At 47.0% G+C, this 19,925-nt stretch overlaps 1 protein-coding gene across 2 annotated transcripts in view; it reads left to right on the top strand.

Moving 5' to 3' along the window:
• LOC140396318 (RAS guanyl-releasing protein 1-like) overlaps window positions 1-19,925 on the top strand; it is a 172,584-nt gene that overhangs the window by 79,449 nt on the left and 73,210 nt on the right. Inside the window, exons 3-4 of one of the 2 annotated variants that reach the window (XM_072484813.1) lie at window positions 9,532-9,637; window positions 17,539-17,601. The exons of the other annotated variant lie outside the window; for it this stretch is intronic. Of the exons in view, the coding sequence (XP_072340914.1) occupies window positions 9,532-9,637; window positions 17,539-17,601 (169 nt within the window). The remainder of the gene's footprint in view (window positions 1-9,531; window positions 9,638-17,538; window positions 17,602-19,925) is intronic. 2 annotated transcript variants of the gene reach the window in all.

The raw sequence follows: 19,925 nt of genomic DNA, 5'->3' as shown, positions 1-19,925 counted from the left end.
TGCTGCTGATCGCTGCGACCGCAAATTCCTCTGGGTTCATGAGGCGCTGCATTGCCTGCATTGCCATCTTTCCTATCCGAATGCTGCTCTTCAAATTTGGGACAGGGGTTTTAATCCGAATGCTGCTCTTCAAATTTGGGACAGGGGTATTAAGGCGGTGCTGTGAATACGGGTACGGCTTTCGCTACTTTCCGAAATACAAACTTCCGACAGTTTTGTCGCGACAAAAAAATCTATCAGTTTTACCTTATCGCCCTGTTAGTTACGCATGCCGACACATACTTCCGAATTTATGAGTATTGATCAGAACTGCTTGAACACTTGTGGTTTTCTGTTTCCAATTGGATCTCTAATTCAAATTCTGGGTTCTCCCGGAGTGGTTTTCCACTTCTAGGTCAGGTCCCGTCAGGATGTCGCCAAATAATGTTGCTGATTTTCTGCTTGGTTCAATTGCTCTGTTTTATTACCTTTGCTCTCGGGTCGCCAGGTATCTTTATGATACTGCCACGTGGTTCAAGTCCGAGTAATGATCAATAATGCAATACACCGATTAGTAAGGTTTAAATCAAAACACATTTATTATACACAATAATCGCTACTCAGGCACAAATTCTATGTCTAAGCTACTTCTACAACTAACAGGCCTATACTTAACTTGGAACTGGGCCACCAGGTCAGGGAAACAAATGGCCTTTCGTTCGGGTTCTGAGCCTGCGGGATTCGAAGTTGGTACAGATTGGTAGCTAGGAGCGCCTATCTCGTAGCGAGCGTTGAATTAAACTTACGAGTTCGATCTTCACTGCTCTGGTCACGGTCAATGTTGGTTCGTTGTTGCTGGGTGACCCGGGCAGGACGAAGAGCGCAAAGCGGTGGAGAGGAAGAGAAGAGCGCGATTTGAACTTGGGGCTCAATTCTTATAGTCCCCAGGGGCTTCCCGCCTTTTGGGGCGGACCCTGTACCTGGTCCCAAGTGATTGGACTTTGTCCCAATCGCTTGGTTCGATTTTCTCCAATGCTGGAGCGGTTCCCTGATCGATGGGCGGTCTTGAGGTGCTCGTTCACCTCCTTTTGCGTTGGCTTCTGCTGGCGCCGAAGAGTCTGGTTTTGCTTTGTGTGTCTAAATGTTGCTTATTGTTCCCGGGGATTGCTCATTAGTATGCAGATGGCTGTTGTTATGTTTTGCTGATGGTTGCTGGTATCGATATTGTCTGGCCTTTCCAGAGGTAAATACACAGCCAACCTGCAGCTGCTCGTTTGTGTCTTGTTGGCTGACTTTCCCATCAGCCTTTGCCGTTCGCCATTTTGAATCGGGAGTTGGCCATTTTAAGTGGCTACACACCCCTTACTGTTTGCGGCCTAGCGACCCTTAAGGTCGACCTGCCTTCCCTGTTTGCAAAATTCACCCCGGATTGCAAACTCATCGCCACCAGGAGCAGACGGTACAACGCCCAGGACAGGACCTGAGGTCCAGCGGCTGCTGCGGGAAGATATCATCGAGGCCAGCAACAGCCCCTGGAGAGCCCAAGTGGTAATGGTGAAAACCGGGGAGAAAAACAGGATGGTCGTGGACTACAGTCAGACCATCAATCGGTACGCGCAGCTTGACGCGTACCCCCTCCCACACATATCTGATATGGTCAATCAGATTGCACAGTACCGGGACTTCTCAATAGTGGACCTGAAATCTGCCTACCACCAGCTCCCCATCCGTAAGGCTGACCGCCCATACACTGCGTTTGAAGCAGGCGGCTGCCTTTACCATTTCCTTAGGTTTCCCTTCGGCGTCACCAATGAGATGGACCAAATGGTTGACCAGTACGGGCTGCGGGCCACTTTCCCGTACCTGGACAACGTCACCATCTGCAGCCACGACCAGCAGGACCACGACGCTAACCTTTCCAAATTTCTCCACACTGCCGCACGCCTCAACCTAACTTACAACAAGGAGAAGTGTGTGTTCAGCATGAACCGATTAGCCATCCTCGGCTAAGTGGTTCGGAACGGAGTTCTAGGGCCCGACCCCGATTGCATGCGCCCCCTCATGGAACACCCCCTCCCCCACTGCCCTAAGGCCCTCAAACAATGCCTGGGGTTCTTTTCGTATTACGCCCAGTGGGTCCCAAACTATGCGGACAAGGCCCGCCCACTCATTCAATCCACCGCTTTCCCACTGACGGCCGAGGCTCACCAGGCCTTCAACCGTATCAAGGCCGACATCGCCAAGGCCACGATGCACGAGGTCGACGAGACGCTCCCCTTCCAAGTCGAGAGCGATGCATCAGACGTCGCTCTGGCCGCCACCCTCAACCAGGGAGGCATGCCCGTGGCATTCTTTTCCCGCACCCTCCATGCCTCCAAAATTCGGCACTCCTCCATCGAAAAGGAAGCCCAAGCAATCGTTGAAGCTGTGCGACATTGGAGGCATTACCTGACCGGCAGGGGATTCACTCTCCTCACTGACCAACGGTCGGTTGCCTTCATGTTTAACAACACACAGCGGGGTAAGATCAAAAATGATAAAATCTTGAGGTGGAGGTTCGAGCTCTCCACCTACAATTACGAGATTTTGTATCGCCCCGGTAAGCTCAACGAGCTCCCCAATGCCCTGTCCTGAGGTACATGTGCCAGCGCACAATTGGACTGACTCCGGACCCTGCACGACGATCTCTGTCACCCAGGAGTCACCCGCTTTTACCACTTCATTAAGGCCCGCAATCTGCCCTACTCCATCGAGGAAGTCAGGGCTATCACCAGAGACTGCCAGGTCTGCGCGGAGTGTAAATCGCACTTCTACCAGCCAGACCATGCGCGCCTGGTGAAGGCCTCCCGCTCCTTTGAACGCCTCAGCGTGGACTTCAAAGGGCCCCTCCCCTCCATCGGCCGCAACACGTACTTTATTAATGTGGTCGATGAATATTCCAGATTCCCCTTCGCCATCCCATGCCCCGATATGATATCTGCCACCGTCATCAAAGCCCTCAACACCATCTTCGCTCTGTTTGGTTTCCCCGCCTATGTCTACAGCGACCGGGGATCCTCATTTATGAGCGAGGAGCTGCGCCAGTACCTGCTCAACAGGGGCATTGCCTCGAGCAGAAGAACCAGGCACAACCGCAGGGGAAACGGGCAGGTGGAGCGGGAGAATGGGACGGTCTGGAGGGCCGTCCAGCTGGCCCTACAGTCCAGATATCTCCCGGCCTCCCACTAGTAGGAGGTCCTCCCTGACGCACTTCACTCCATTCGGTCGCTCCTGTGCACCGCGACCAACGAAACCCCCCATGAACGTCTCTTTGCCTTCCCCAGGAAATCCACCTCCGGGGTTTCGCTCCCAACGTGGCTGGCAGCTCCAGGACCCGTTCTCCTCCGCAAGCACGTGTGGCTCCACAAGGCGGACCCGTTGGTTGAGAGAGTACAGCTGCTCCATGCAAACCCACAGTACGCCTACGTAGCGTACCCCGATGGCCGCCAAGGCACAGTCTCCCTCAGGGATCTGGCACCAGCTGGGTCCCCCCCCCCCCCCCCCTCCCCGGCACGACCCTCCCCTCCCCCGGCACACCCCACCGCAGCCCCCGCTCCAGGACAATCCGTCCTCCCTTTGCTCCCACCCGGGAATGAAGAGGATTTCGACACGCTCCCGGAGTCACCGAAGACCAAGCAGATGCCTGAGTCGCCACCAGCACTGCGGCGCTCTCAACGGCAGATCAAGGCGCCCAATCGTCTGAATTTGTACCCTTCTCTGTAATTTTAAAACCAATCTGTATGTATATAGTCTTCCACCAACCCCGCTGGACTCATATTTAACAGGGGGTGAATGTGGTAGTCACCATTGTTGTATTATATTGTACATAAGGGTATTACGGTAAGGCCCCTGTACTACAGGTATGGGTGTAGATCCCTGCCTGCTGGCTCCGCCCAGTAGCCGGAGTCTAAATGTGTGTGCTCTCCGAACAGCAGCCATTTTGTAAGCTGCTGTAGGAGACCGCACATCTCTGTGTAATAAAGCCTCGATTACATTCTACTCTCGTCTCGTCGTAATTGATAGTGCATCACCCCCTCCCCTGCCGATCAACCATAACCTCTCCTAGTGGCCCATGCCTCACACCTCCCCTGGCCCGCCCTCAGGCAGCCACCGTCATCAATCCTACTCCTCCTCCACTCTGAAAGTCCCCTCCCCGTCAGCAGTATAATCCCCCAAGTCGATCTTCAGCTCACCCACCACTTTGCTTCCGTGAACTAGCCCGCCCAGCTAGCCTGGCAACCCCCACCCATGGCGCCTAGCATCCTACCCCCCCATTGATTCCCCTCTCCCCACGCTTAGTGCAAACAGTCAAAACAAAGGCAAGAAGTAAAAACAAACAAACAATCCTTCCCAAGGCCCGAACACATAGACCCACCCCTCATCCCTGAACAAAGCACTGTAAACCAACCTAATCCCAAACAGAACCGAAAAACGGGAAAAACGAAAGAAACCTAAACAACAAAAAAACAAAGTTTTTCACAACATAGTTCAGTTCTCCTCATCAAAGTTAAAGGTCCTCCTTCCCCTGTCAGTCCATTCTCCTTCATGAAGTCCGCTGCCTCTTCCGCTGAGCCAAAGTACTGTACCCGGCTCGCCTTTGATTGACCTATGGGGGGCCAAACTTACCACCCTTCTTGTACAGGGCCGACTTGACCCTATTAAAGCTCGCCCTGCTCTTCACGAGCTCTGCTCCCAGGTCCTGGTACACCCGAATCTCAACGTCTTCCCAAGTGCATCGCCTCGTCTGCCTGACCAACCTCCTGATGCGTTCCTTGTCCAGGAACCAATGCAATTGTACCACCATCGCCCTCAGCGGTTCACTCCATTGGGGTATGCGCATCAGTACCCTGTGGGCCCGATCCACCTCCCAACTGCCGGTTAAACGCACCTTTGCCAAGCAGCTTCTCCAGCATATTCCCAACATATGCACCCGCATCCGATCCTTCGATTCCCTCTGGCAGACCCACGATCCAGATGTTCTGCCTCCGAAAACGGTTCTCTAGATCCTCCACTTTCTCTAGCAGTCGCTTCTGCTGGACACGCAGCATCCTAATTCTCTACTACCATCGAGGTGGACTGCTCCTCCTGCTCCCCCGCCAGCTCCTCCAACCTCTGATCGCCTGTCCCTGGGCTGCCAGTCTCGTCTCCACGCGGTCCACCACCGCTTGAACGAGACCACCGCCCGGGTCAGGTCCTCCAAACTTTCCTTCCGCTGTTGGATGAACGTCTCATTCAGGAAACTCACCAACTGACCCATCGACCACTGAGCCGACAGAGCCAGACCCTGCCCATCCGCCATCTCCGCGCGCATTGTCCGCTCCTCACTCGCCTCAACCAACTGGTTCGCTTTTTTCCGGGCACTTTTGGACCGCAGCTCCATAAACTAGGGGTCACTCTCTTCTGCTCTCCCCTCTGCACCTTTTTCCTACAAGATTCCTGCGACAAACCAGCGTAAATGCCACAAAAAAAACCACCTTGAGTGGGAGCTGCCAAATATAGAACATAGAACATACAGTGCAGAGGAGGCCATTCGGCCCATTGAATCTGCACCGACCCACTTAAGCCCTCACTTCCACCCTATCCCCATAGCCCAATAACCCCTCCTAACCTTTTTGGACACTAAGGACACTTTAGCATGGCCAATCCACCTAACCTGCACGTCTTTGGACTGTGGGAGGAAACCGGAGCACCCGGAGGAAACCCATGCACACACGGGGAGAACGTGCAGACTCCGCACAGACCGTGACCCAATAGGAAATCGAACCTGGGACCCTGGTGCTGTGAAGCCACAGTGCTAGCCACTTGTGCTACCATGCTGCCCAAATATGCGATCACTCACTCCATGGTCGCCATTGTAAGTCCGGCATTTAAACTGTATACATTCGAATGCGCTCCAAAAGTTCATTTGAGCCATAAGATATGTTTGTTAAATTAAGAGACGTAAAAGTTGTTGTGATACCTATTTATTCTTAATTATCAAGTCGAGGCAACTTGTCTTTCAACAACTACAGTTGCTACTGGGAGGTAAATATACAATGAGGCAACATGGATGGATTCATTTGTTTGCTGGTTCTTTTTTAGTTAAATGGGCTGCAAAGAACATCACTTAATGATACGGCTGATCACTGAAGAGAGCTATATACTGACTATTTCATGTGACAAGTCACATGGGAAATGGACACATGATGTTAATATTTATGCTGTGGAACAACAGTTGCCTCAGTGACTAGTGTAATACTGGAATTTCATAACTGAAAATTTTCTTTGTTAATACATGTTCTATGTAATGATGGGTAACCATTACTCCACTGAAGGGCGGCCCGGTGGCACAGTGGTTAGCACTGCTGCCTCACGGCGCCAAGAACCTGGGTTCGCTCCTGGCCCCTGTCCGTGTGGAGTTTGCACATTCTCCCTGTGTCTGCGTGGGTCTCTTCCCCCACAGCCCAAAGGTGTGCAATGTAGGTGTATTGGCCATGCCAAATTTCCCCTTAATTGGAAACATTTAGAAAAAAACAACTCCATTAAATATCAACATATTACACAGTATTTACAGCACAAGGAGGATGTCTTATGGAACAATGGGTAGTGTCCCTGTCTCTGATCCAGAAGCTCCGGGCAAAGGTTCCACTCTAGGCTTTGATGGCTATGGAAGGTGCATTCATAAAGTGGCCAAACAGGTTGATTGTCAACCTGCAAATCCATCCAACACACCAATGTCAGATGGTAAGAGAGGGAGCGATCTTGGAAAGAAAGTTGGATCCATCAATATCTATAATTCCAGATATTTTTAAATAATAATCTTTATTGTTACAAGTGGATTTCAACAAGTATATTAAAAAAATACATGTTGCCACAGCACCCCAGCCTCCCTGAGTCATCTGTAACAGCATAAAAACAGGCCATTTGGCTCAACAAGTCCTTGCTGGTCCTTTATATAATGCATGAGTCTCCTACAACACTTCTTGATTTAATCCCAGCAATTGTAATAATTACATTGGAACTTTAATAAATATAGCACAAGGAATTGTTTTAAAATTAAACGGGGAGTAATTAACCATTTTCTCACAGTGATAATTAGAGGTATTGTAAAACTCAGCACATAACTTGCACCTTATTTATTTCCTATATAACTGTGGCTGAATTATTGATATGTGACTATTGCTTTATCCAACCAATTGACTGGACACGTTGTATAACCAATGCATCAGGTATCCCAGATTTTTACAACAGGAGATGATTTTCTAGCCCAAATAATTAATCAGTAGATTGTGCGGTGCATTGTTCAATAAAAAGCCCTTCATTGAACAAGTAAAATTTTAGGAAGAATTTAATGATAATCGATCTGATCTTACATGTGACAAGACTACACTCATTTGGATTGACCCTTTGATGTAGCACATTTGTACCAGCTCTAATAGAATTGAGTATTGCTGAAAGAATATATTTTGTCGAAGCTTTTCATCTTGCGCTCATCAGGGCAATGGAGGTGGGATCCAGAAACACATATATAGACAAAGCCAATGATACAAGACGATACTTTGAATGCGAGTTTCTGGAACCCACCTCTGCATTCACTTGAGGAAGGAGCTGTGCTCCAAAAGCTAGTGATTTGAAACAAACCTGTTGGACTTTAACCTGGTGTTGTAAGACTTCTTATTGATTGGTCAAGGCATTACCCTTGGAAATTATGCAGGAAAATACCTTGATTAATCAGAGTCCACCTTTCTGGTTTCAATTTAAACAGAGCTAGGCAGTTAACAATCATAGAAAATAGGAGCAGGCGGAGGTCATTGCCCCTCGAGCCTGCTCCGCCATGCATTATGATCATGGCTGATTCTCCAACTCAATAGCCTAATCCCGCTTTTCCCCCCATATTCTTTGATCCCCTTTGCCCTAAGTGCTGTATCAAACTGCTTCTTGAAAACATGCAATGTTTTGTCCTTAACTACTTCCTGTGGTATCAAATTCCACACGCCGACCACTCTCTGGGTGAAGAAATTTCTCCTTTTCTTTGTCCTAAATGGCCTGCCCTGCATCCTCCGACTGTGACCCCTGGTTCTGGACACACCCACCATCGGGAACATCTACCCTGTCTATTCCTGTTAGAATTTTATAGGTTTCTATGAGATTCCCCTCATTCTTCTGAACTCCAGCGAATACAATCCTAACCGATTCAATCTCTCCTCATATGCCAGTCCCGCCATCCCAGAAATCAGTCTGATAAACCTTTACTGCAGTCCCTCTAGAGCAAGTACATCCTTCCTCAGATAAGGAGACCAAAACTTCACACACTATACCAGGTCTGGCCTTACCAAGGCCCTGTATAATTGCAGCAAGACGTCCCTGCTCCTGTACTCAAATCCTCTCACTACGAAGGTCAGCATACCATTTGCCTTCTTTACCGCCTCCTCTACCTGAATGGCTACCTTCAGTGACTGGTGTACGAGGACACCCAGGTCTCGTTGCACGTTCCCCTCTCCTAATTTATGGCCATTTAGCTAATAATCTGCCATCTTTTTTGCATCATTCATCAGATAATTGGTGCATCCTCCATAGCAATGCCTCTGCCAATCAGAGTCCACTTGCCAACCAAACAGCACTCTCTGCTCATGAAGTATAAATTGTTGTTCCCTTTACATCAGTCATTCTTGTGAATTGCCTTGCTGAGTGCAAGCTGAAAAGCTTTGACAGCATGTCTTTTTTCAGCAATACTCAAGTTCTGTACTACCAAATGACTATGAATAGAATTGGTAAAGTCCACATGTTGAAACTATTCCAGATGGGTGAAGGTAGATCAGAGCATTCAACTCCTGTGCCCATTCCTTGAATCCATAGCAATGCAGCAGAGTATTTTTAGATTATGTGATATCGTGCCAATTGCGAAGGAAATATTAAAACATGCCAGGCCATGTCCCTAAATGAGTAAAGTTCCAAAACTGAGTTCACGACTGATTTTTATGATAATTGCAAATTGAATTTTCCTGAGCTGTGAGCTACAATCCCTGACATTACAATAGCTTTGGTCAATCATGAATGAGTAACAGAATGGTGGTCCAGACAGATGTAGCCCAAACTACATATAAATAGAAACTTTCTGCACATCTGTGATAAAACAAGACCTCTTCTCTTTCAGAGTCCCATGCAATCTGTACTTCAGATTGTATTTTTGACTGTGAAATTGGCCATCACCAGTAGCACTAAACAGTGTAAAACAAGATGTCAATTCATTATCAGTCTGTTTTTGTGCTCCTGACGTTGACTGATTCAAATACTCTGACATCATGGTCTGGCAAGTGAAATATTTCACCACTGAACAATGTGCCGTTCTCAAAGCAGCCTCTGTATAAAATTATTAGCATGACCTGAGTATGGAACAAATTATCAAAATAATTGTGGTTAAATTCCAAGACTTTACGACTGCAGGAAAATAGGAACGTTTACATAAGCAAAATGGGAGTACACAGAGATTAAAGAGTTGGCATTCCAATTTGTGTAACCTTCCCCCTCTGACAGATGCGGATGGGAACCTATGTCAAAACAGCTACCTGCTGGAAGTTATACTGACTATGCACCGCTTCAACATGTCATCCACAGAGCTGCTGCAGAAGCTCATCACACTATATCCTTTTGCTATGATATCAATTGAGTTGCACGTCAGCACCGGAGTGTAACGGAATGTCTGGGTGGCAAACCATTCATATTAAACGGAATAGCCGAGTAGCAGAATAAGATGAATTTTAATTTAGTGACTTGTCAACAGGTATATTCTCCTTTAGAATGTTTAAAAGCAAACTTGTTTTTTGAGTATGGTCTATTGTAAGAATAATCTCTTTGTTTGGTAATAAAAGTTCAAATTCACTAATCAGCCTATGTTTTACCCATATCACCAACAAATGCAACTCATATAGTCAGTACCAGTGTATCCAAATTGAAATAAAGCTATCAGTGTTTAATTTTAAGACATTTAAAAAAAATTATTGATTTTACCTTTGGTGTTGGTGAAAGGACGATTGACATTTCCATATCTTTTAGGAGTTTTTGCAAATTTCTCCTCCCTTTGGTAGAAAAGAGGGTTTTCAGTCTAGATTAGCAAAAGTAAAAGAAAAGGAAAAGGATTTTGTGCAGTTATGCAAAAGCAAACTTTGCGAAATTCCCTCCTGCCGAGACTGATCCCCCTTCCACCCCCCCTCCCCTGAGAAGTTTGTAACAATAGAGTAATTTTCACTTCCATTCTCAATTTTGCACTCTTACTCACTTCCACAGTTGATTAGAGGCCCACATTATCCAACAGTAACCCAGTAATAGGTTATAGTTATATATCGGGCGGAATCTTCTGGTCCCACCAGCAGTGGGAAGCTTGGCGAGCGGAGTAACAATTTGGTGTGAGGCTATGAATTCATTTCCTGATGGCGGGATGAACTTTATCAATCTCAGGACTTTAAAGGCCTGTTAAAGTTGGGTTGAGCTGCCCATCAATTTCTGGAAGCACTTTTGCATGCTTTAGTAAATCATGCATGCACATTAAAAGATCACCTCTCCGAAATTAAGCTCCCATCCCAAATTAAGTGACCCATCAACAATAAATTAGAACATTCACTTTCCTGACTGCACAGAAGTGCACATAGCCTGGTATCTTTCGTCCATGATTAACAGTGAGTTGCCAGTGCATTTCCCTCTTAGAGCTGAGCAGCACAAGATCACGGGTGGTCACTGTTCTGCCTCACAGTGGAAATCAGCCCCGGTCACCAAATTTAGACTCCAGAATCCGACCATCATCCTAAAGTTTCATCGCTCTCTAAGGAATACAGTAGCCTCTGTGTAAATGTTGAATACCTCAAGCGGTCTTCATTGTCTTGTTATTGCCAATGAAGGTCTTTTAAAATAAAATTGTTTTCTGTGCTTTTCTTTTTTTCATTAACCAGAATTTAATAAAATTAGATATTCAATTGCACCCCCCCACCCCCCGCCCCGCCTGCCATGTAACTAATCTAGCTCCTACTTAAATGCAGTGACACCACCTGCCATTTCCACATTGTAACCACACTCTCCCCTTAATTCCCTTGGATCTATTAATGAGTATTTTATATTTGGCAGTGATTTCCCACTGCCATGGGAGATGCAGCAAGACCGCCAAGAGTCCTCAGCCGCACGATCCTGGCGGTGGGCTGGGCTGGAAAACTCCGGCCATAGTCTTTACAATCACCAACTTAAAACTCTTTGGTAATCTGCAAAACACCTATCAGTTCACCCTTTAGTTTACCCTTTTCTTGACGAGAGAGGACCAGCTTATTCAATCTCTCCTGATAGATACAATCTCTTTGTTCTGGCATCATCCTTGTAAATGTCTTTGCATTTTTCTAGTGCCTTTATATCCTTTTTATGATATGGAAACCAGAGCTGTGCGCAGTACTTCAATTGTGTTCTAATCGATTTTCTATACAGGTTTAACATGATTTCTCTGCTTTTCAATTCTATCCCTATTGAAAAGAACCTCAGTGTTTTGTTTGCTTTATCTAATTCACCTGAATTGCAATCTTTTTAAAAAAAAATCTTTTTATTGGAGTATTTGTAAAATTTTATAACAAAAACAGAAAAAGAACAATCAGCGTTAACAATTAATAGTGCAAAAATAGATAATTCCCCGAACGGCTCTGTCTTTGCAGACCGTTGAGAATAACAAATAAAAACACAACACTTATCCCCAACCCCCCCCCCCCCCCCCCCTCGGAAAGCTGCTACTGCCGACATTTTAAATTAAATTTCCCCAAGAAAGTCGACGAACGACTGCCACCTCTGGGAGAACCCTAACATTGATCCTCTTAAGGCAAACTTTATTTTCTCAAGGATAAGAAACCCAGCCATGTCACTAACCCAGGTCTCGGCACTCGGGGGCTTCGAGTCCCTCCACATTAACAAGATCCGTCTCCGGGCTACCAGGGAGGCAAAGGCCAAGACATCGGCCTCTTTCAGTCCCTGAACTCCCGGGTCTTCTGACACCCCAAATACCCGGCACCACCCGTGTTCCTAACACCTTGGACATTGCCTTGGCAAACCTCCGCCAGAACCCTTCAAGCTTCGGTCATGCCCTAAACATATGGACATGCTTTGCTGGGCTCCCCGCACACCTCGCACATCTGTCTTCCACGCCAAAAAACTTGCTCATCCTCGCCGCTGTCATGTGTACCCGGTGCACCACCTTAAACTGTATAAGACTGAGCTTGGCACATGACGAGGAGGAATTGACCCTACTTGGGGCTTCTGCCCACAGTCCCGGCTCTAACTCTCCTTCTAACTCCTCCTCCCACTTGCCTTTAAGCTCCTCCACTGGGGTTTCCTCCGCCTCCAACAGCTCCTGGTAGATATCCCCTCCCCCACCCAGGTACCGGATACTAGTCTATCTTGTATCCCCGTGGAGGCAGCAGCAGGAAGGCCACCACCTGCTTCCTCAGGAAGGCCCGCACTTGTAGATACCTAAAGCCGTCCAGCGCCTGCAGGCTGGGAAAGCTTCCATCTATAAACAGGTGACCCATCTGCAGCACGGTAGCATTGTGGATAGCACAATTGCTTCACAGCTCCAGGGTCCCAGGTTCGATTCCGGCTTGGGTCACTGTCTGTGCGGAGTCTGCACATCCTCCCCGTGTGTGCGTGGGTTTCCTCCGGGTGCTCCGGTTTCCTCCCACAGTCCAAAGATGTGCAGGTTAGGTGGATTGGCCATGATAAATTGCCCTTAGTGTCCACAATTGCCCTTAGTGTTGGGTGGGGTTACTGGGTTATGGGATAGGGTGGAGGTGTTGACCTTGGGTAGGGTGCTCTTTTCAAGAGCCGGTGCAGACTCGATGGGCCGAATGGCCTCCTTCTGCACTGTAAATTCTATGATATGGCTCTATGATCCTTCTAATACCCGCCCTCTGCCAGCTCTGGAACCCGCCATCCATCCTACCCGCAGGAACCTGTGATTATTACATAACCGGGTCCAGACCGACGCGCCTTCCACCCTCTTGTGTCTCCTCCACTGCCCCCAGATCTTCAATGTCGACACCACCACCGGACTTGTGGAGTAACGGGCCGGCGAGAACGGCAGAGGTGCCGTTACCAGCGCTCCCAAACTAGTGCCTGTCCATGACGCCACCTCCAACCGCTCCCATGCCGACCCCTCCCCCAATATCTACTTCCGGATCATGGCCGCCCAGTAGTAGTTGCAACATTTAGGCAGCGCCAGCCCATCCTCCCCCGACTGCGTTCCAGCAGCACTCTCTTCACTTGCGGGGTCTTGTTCGCCCACACAAATCCCGAGATGATCTTATTAATCTGCTTAAAAAAGGCCTTAGGGATGAAGATGGGAAGGCACTGGAATACAAATAAGAACCTGGGGAGGACCGTCATTTTCATGGTCTGTACCCTCCCCGCCAGTGACAGCGGGAGCATGTCCCATCTTTTAAAGTCCTCTTCCATTTGTTCCACCAGCCGGGTCAGATTAAGCTTATGCAACAAATCCCACTTCCGGGCCACCTGTATACCCAGGTAACAAAAGTTCTTCTCTACCCTCCTCAGTGGAAGCTCCCTCAGTCTCTTCTCCTGTCCTTTAGCCTGGATCACAAACAGCTCTCTCTTCCCCACGTTCAATTTATACCCCGAGAAACTGCCAAATTCCCTTAAGATCTGCATGACCTCCCCCATCCCCTCCAATGGGTCCGAGATATACAGGAGGAGATCAGCCACGTAGAGCGAGACCCGATGCTCTACCCCGCCCCCAGGACCAGCCCCTGCCAGTTCATTGAAGCTCTCAACGCTATGGCCAGCGGCTCAATGGCTAGAGCAAATAATAATGGGGAAAGGGGACACCCTTGCCTCGTCCCCCGGTGCAATTTAAAATACTCCGACCTAAGCCGGTTCGTGTGCACGCCTGCCACAGGCGCCTGGTACAGCAATCCTGAATTGCAATCTTAGTGCTCTGCATATCTGCATTCCTAGATCCCTTTTTTCTCTATCCCTATCTGGCACTTACTTTCTAAGTACAGTCTGGCCTTCTTATTGTTCCTCTCAAATTATGTCACTTCACATTTATCAATGAAAGTTATTCATGTCTTCTTATATTTTGTCGTACGACTATGTATGTCTCTCCATCTCCACAATTTGGTATCACCTGCAAATTTTCTTTGTACTTCCGATTCCCAAGCCCAAATCATTTATGTAAATGAGAATAGCCCAGCACCAATCCTTGTGGAAACACACTTTCCATCATTTGCCAAACTGAGTAACTAATCCCTTACTCTTTGTTTTCTAATTTATGGCCAGCTTGCTAGCTATTGTCGTACTTGTCGCTTGATTCAACTGCTTTGACCTTCATGTCCCTACTATGGCACACCGTAGCAAAGGCCTTGGGTTGGATTTCCCATTTTGCCAGCCGTGTGTTTCTCGGCAGTGTGCCATTCGCTGGTGGCAGATTCTCTCTTCCCGTCGCTTGTCAATGGGATTTCCCATTGAAGCCACTCTGCACCAGCGAGAAAACCACGGGGTGGGTTGCGCTGCCAGCGGGAACAGCGAATCCCAATGGCTGGAGAATTCTGGCCCTTATTTATCCAATTGGTTACAAAGTTGGGTCCATGACGGCAGAAGACTGTCTCTACTGGTTCCAGTGTAGCTCTGATATTACCAGTTCCAGAAACTCCACCATTCTTTGGGTCAACAACATTCATTGTAACATAAATATTCCACATGATACAGACAAATTGGATGTTTCAGTGGATTAGAACTCAGTCTTTTCACCTCATAAAATTGTGATGTGAATTACAGTAGCCGACCAATGGGATTTAAATCTATGGATTGCAAAGGTCTCATATGAAAACAGTTTAAGCAGTGTCCATCTAATTCACTATACATTGAATAGAATGAAAAACACATGGATACGTAACCAGGTTCAGGTTAGTATTAAACGTTTAATTATATCAGAGCACCAGGGAGGATTTTGATCCCAGATCAAAATAATGAGAGCCCCATAGCTCATCTGAACCATTCCATATTGACAATGAGGCCTGCTATGATTAAGTGGGATAAATAGACTTCTATAGAAAAACAAGCTAATGGTATCTGGTTTCAACTTCAGAAACTTACAAACATTCTACTAGAAAATCAGACTGTCTCGACTAAATCTACATGGGTATCTATCCTATAGGAGTCTTACAACAGATGCAATGTTTAAACTTCATGCTATTAGGATTATATGGTGTTACAGAAATTATAATGGATACCCATTATAAATATCTCTTGTATCTAATAAACTCTTAACATTGCAGAATGTGCTTGCGCTAATTTTTTGTTTCCCACTGTGTCCAATTGAAACTTTGTTCAAAAACAGACCCTAATCAATGAAATATCCAGTGTTTAAAATAACCTAAGCCACAAAAGCTACTTCAGAAGATGCATTAGCCATTATGATAATTAGTCTGCCATCTCACAGAATGAATAGCAGGCTTGTAGAGGGATGAAAAGCTGCCCAGATACTTGAAGAGGACACAACCATGCAGCTAATCATAGTGAAGTACTCCGTATGAGTGACACCGCATGATATTGGTTTATATGACACACATCATGTTGAGAACAAAAGATTGTTTTCCGCTGTTGCCCTCATTTTAGATTATAAAGAAAATAAACCCACAGTACAGGCATTTTTACTTGTCGGCGAAGACAAATATTATCGAATTTTCGTCCGTTTTTGACCCTTGGGATGATGATGTAATTTAATCAAATCATTTGATCGCTTAGTAAAATTGTTATGAAAGTGAATTAGCTTAGAACCCCAACCAGAGCACCCCAAGATCATAATCATGAAGAGTGTGATTCTCCAGTGACTAATATCTACAAGTGGTGATTGCTTATTTGTAAGTTTGCACAATCATTAATAAATACTCCCAAGCACAAATGATCATAAACTGCTCAGCTGAGTTTGATTCAATTTAAGGTTTTGCATAGGACACACCTGACCACAGCTTGGACAGGCGGATTTTTTTCCTGGGTTGAAGATAAGTGTAGTGCTGTTCTCGTGGGCCAGCTAACCATACAAAACTTCAGGTCCTGTCCCAAGTTGATTGGCTTCTGGGCCCTTTTCTTTCACACCATGAGATACTGCACGTAGATTTGGATGCATGTCCGCTGGTGGCCATATCTGGGGTGTCGGATTTGCCAGTGCTTCAGCCTGAGATGATGGCAGATGCCCTCGCCTTTGCCTCGTTGATAGCCCAGAGGTGAATTCTGCTCGGATGGAGGTCTACTCTGCCTAATGCCTTGGCTTGGTTGGGTGACCTCATGTCTTTTCTGCATTTGGAGAAGGTCAAGTACACCATCGAGGGGGTCGGTCGGTGGGGGGAATTCTACCTAAAATGGCAACCATTCATTTCCTTTTTTAAGGAGTTAGTCACCGTCAGCTAATAGGGGGTTCAGTTTAGTTTTTGTTAAAGTTAATTAGGTGCTATGTGTGTTTTTGCTTTTTTTTTTGTTTTTCTCTTCTATTGTGTCTTTCTGTCTGATTGCTTTGGGTTTTATTTAATATGGAACATTTTTAATAAACATATTTTAAAAATAAAAAAATAGCCTCCTTTTCAGCTCCGGATCAGTCTCGCTCTTGCCCACCTGAAATTAGCATAATCCATAACTGGGGCCTATCTGTTCTGGAGTGCTTAGTCTACACTAGGTAATTACCATTTACCAATCAAATATTCGGCAAACACTAACCAGAGTCTTAAAGATCTAATATGCCTTGAACAAGAAAATTATAGGTAGGGTGTTTTCTCAGGCCATGAAAACAACCTTTGTGAATAGCAAGGTGTACCAAATGCTAATGGTAAACAAGCCTAATTTCAAGTAAATATTTCAATTGTGTTCAATAACAAATTTGAATGATTTGTGCATTGTCATGGGCATTCTGGTATCTATTTTGTTATTCTGCCTGAAGATGTTTTGCACCTAATGCTCTATTTAATTCTAAAGGAGATGTTGCAATATTGTCTTGTTGCTCAACTTCCTGCCCAATAACAAGAAGGGAAGCAACATCAAATGCACCACTGAATAAAAACAAAGTCTGAAAGACAAATTAAAACTGACCAGCCGTGCAAGTAAATAAATGCCGCTACTCTCATTAGTCCTCACGAATCATAACCAGCATAAAAGGCAATTTCTTTGACCAGCATGTGTGACTGATTTCAGACAGATCTGAATTGTGACCTTGTAATATATTGTATATTTTTAACCACTGCTTTTAAATACATCTTGACATTGCAGATAATCGCCTCCGTTATGCTCACCATTGAAGATCTGAAATTAATTTCAGGGAATCTTTTGGTGGGGAGATATTTGAGATGTGCAAAGGGATAATGCTACCCATAGTAAACTATAAAGTGCTATCTTACCCAGCAGTTGTCTTACAGAAGAAGTCTTTCATACTGGACTCAGTAATTCTCTTGTTGAATATAAATAGTGTTTCTTGGACACTTCAAATGAGAACTGTTTTCCTTAATGGTGACCTACATATCAGAATGCTCTAGAACAAAACTGTGCTGCAGCCTGCCTGAAGATCTGTTACTTTATAAGGTGAGGCTTTTCCTGGAAATAGCAACCACATCTATGAAAAGACGAAAAGCAAAGTGACTACCTGCAGAAGCAGCACATCTCATTTTACACAGTTGGAAAGAATGTGGTTTAGTTTTGCAAATGCTTTACAGAAAATGAGAAAAGCCATTTTTGTGTATGTGTGCAGTGTGTACTATACTGTTTTTTCAACCTAACTATGCTGTTTTTTCAACCTATAGTTTACTTGAGATGTATGTTATTTTATAATACTATTTTAGAAGAGTGAGGGATCATCTCATAGAAAACGTTATAAAATTCTAATAGGATTAGACCGGGTAGATTCAGAAAGAATGTTCCTGATGGCATGAGAGTCCAGAACTAGGGGTCATAGTTTGAGGATAAGGGGGTAAACCTTTTAAGACTAAGGTGATGAGAAATTTCTTCACGCAGAGAGTGGTGAATCTGTGGAGATGTAGTAGTTGAGGTGAAAACGTTGTGTAATTTCAAGAAGGAATTAGATGTAGCTCTTGGGAATAAAGGGATCAAGGGATATGCAGTAAGGGTATGGAACTGGATGATCAGCCATGATCATAATGAATGGTGGAGCAGGCTCAGCCGAATTGCCTCCTCCTGTTTAAGAAAGATACATAGGAGCAGAATTAGGCCATTCGGCCCATCGAGTGTGCTGTGCCATTCTACCATGGCTGATATGTTCCTCATCTATTACTCACAATGCTACTGACAAAAAGTTGGATTACAAAATCAGCCAGAGCATCTCCTTCCTAGAACACAGGGGGCGAAATTCTCCCCCAACGGCGGGATGTCCGCCGACTGGCGCCAAAGCCGGCGCCAATCAGACGGGCATCGCGCTGGCCCAAAGGTGCGGAAAGCTCCGCATCTTTGGCAGCCTAGCCCCAACATTGAGGGGCTAGGCCGACGCCGGAGGGATTTCCGCCCCGCCAGCTGGCGGAAATGGCGTTTGTTTCCCCGCCAGCTGGCGCGGAAATGCGGCGCATGCGCGGGAGCGTCAGCGGCCGCTGTCAGTTTCCCAGCGCATGCGCGGGAGCGTCAGCGGCCGCTGTCAGTTTCCCGCGCATGCGCAGTGGGGAGAGTCTCTTCCGCCTCCGCCATGGTGGAGGCCGTAGCGGAGGCGGAAGGGAAAGAGTGCCCCCACGGCACAGGCCCGCCCGCGGATCGGTGGGCCTCGATCGCGGGCCAGGCCACCGTGGGGGCACCCCCTGGGGTCAGATTGCCCCGCGCCCCCCCCCAGGACCCCGGAGCCCACCCACGCCGCCTGGTTCCGCCGGTAAATACCAGGTTCGATTTACATCGGCGGGACCGGCAATTCCTGGGCGGGACTTCGGCCCATCCGGGCCGGAGAATCCAGCGGGGGGTCCCGCCAACCGGTGCGGCCCGAATCCCGCCCCCGCCCAATCTTCGGGAGCGGAGACTTCGGCGGGGGCGGGATTCACGGTGGCCAACGGCCATTCTCCGACCCGGCGGGGGGTCGGAGAATGACGTCCATGATCTAGGAGCAGGAGTAGGCAATTTAGCCTCCCGGGCCTAAACACCCTCAATGCTTTCATGGCTGATCCCATCGTTTCCTCAACCCACTGTCCTGCCCATTCTCCATCACCCTTCAACTCAAAGAACAAACAAAGAACAAAGAAATGTACAGCACAGGAACAGGCCCTTCGGCCCTCCAAGCCCGTGCCGACCATACTGCCCGACTAAACTACAATCTTCTACACTTCCTGGGTCCGTATCCTTCTATTCCCATCCTATTCATATATTTGTCAAGATGCCCCTTAAATGTCCCTATCGTCCCTGCCTCCACTACCTCCTCCGGTAGTGAGTTCCAGGCACCCACTACCCTCTGCGTAAAAAACTTGCCTCGTACATCTACTCTAAACTTTGCCACTCTCACCTTAAACCTATGCCCCCTAGTAATTGACCCCTCTACCCTGGGGAAAAGCCTCTGACTATCCACTCTGTCTATGCCCCTCATAATTTTGTATACCTCTATCAGGTCGCCCCTCAACCTCCTTCGTTCCAGTGAGAACAAACCGAGTTTATTCAATCGCTCCTCATAGCTTATGCCCTCCATACCAGGCAACATTCTGGTAAATCTCTTCTGCACCCTCTCTAAAGCCTCCACATCCTTCTGGTAGTGTGGCGACCAGAATTGAACACTATACTCCAAGTGTGGCCTAACTAAGGTTCTATACAGCTGCAACATGACTTGCCAATTCTTATACTCAATGCCCCGGCCAATGAAGGCAAGCATGCCGTATGCCTTCTTGACTACCTTCTCCACCTGTGTAGCCCCTTTCAGTGATCTGTGG

This window comes from Scyliorhinus torazame, chromosome 2 (genome assembly GCF_047496885.1).
Source record: "Scyliorhinus torazame isolate Kashiwa2021f chromosome 2, sScyTor2.1, whole genome shotgun sequence".
Taxonomy (NCBI): domain Eukaryota; kingdom Metazoa; phylum Chordata; class Chondrichthyes; order Carcharhiniformes; family Scyliorhinidae; genus Scyliorhinus; species Scyliorhinus torazame.
This window is presented reverse-complemented; position numbering and strand designations above follow the sequence as displayed.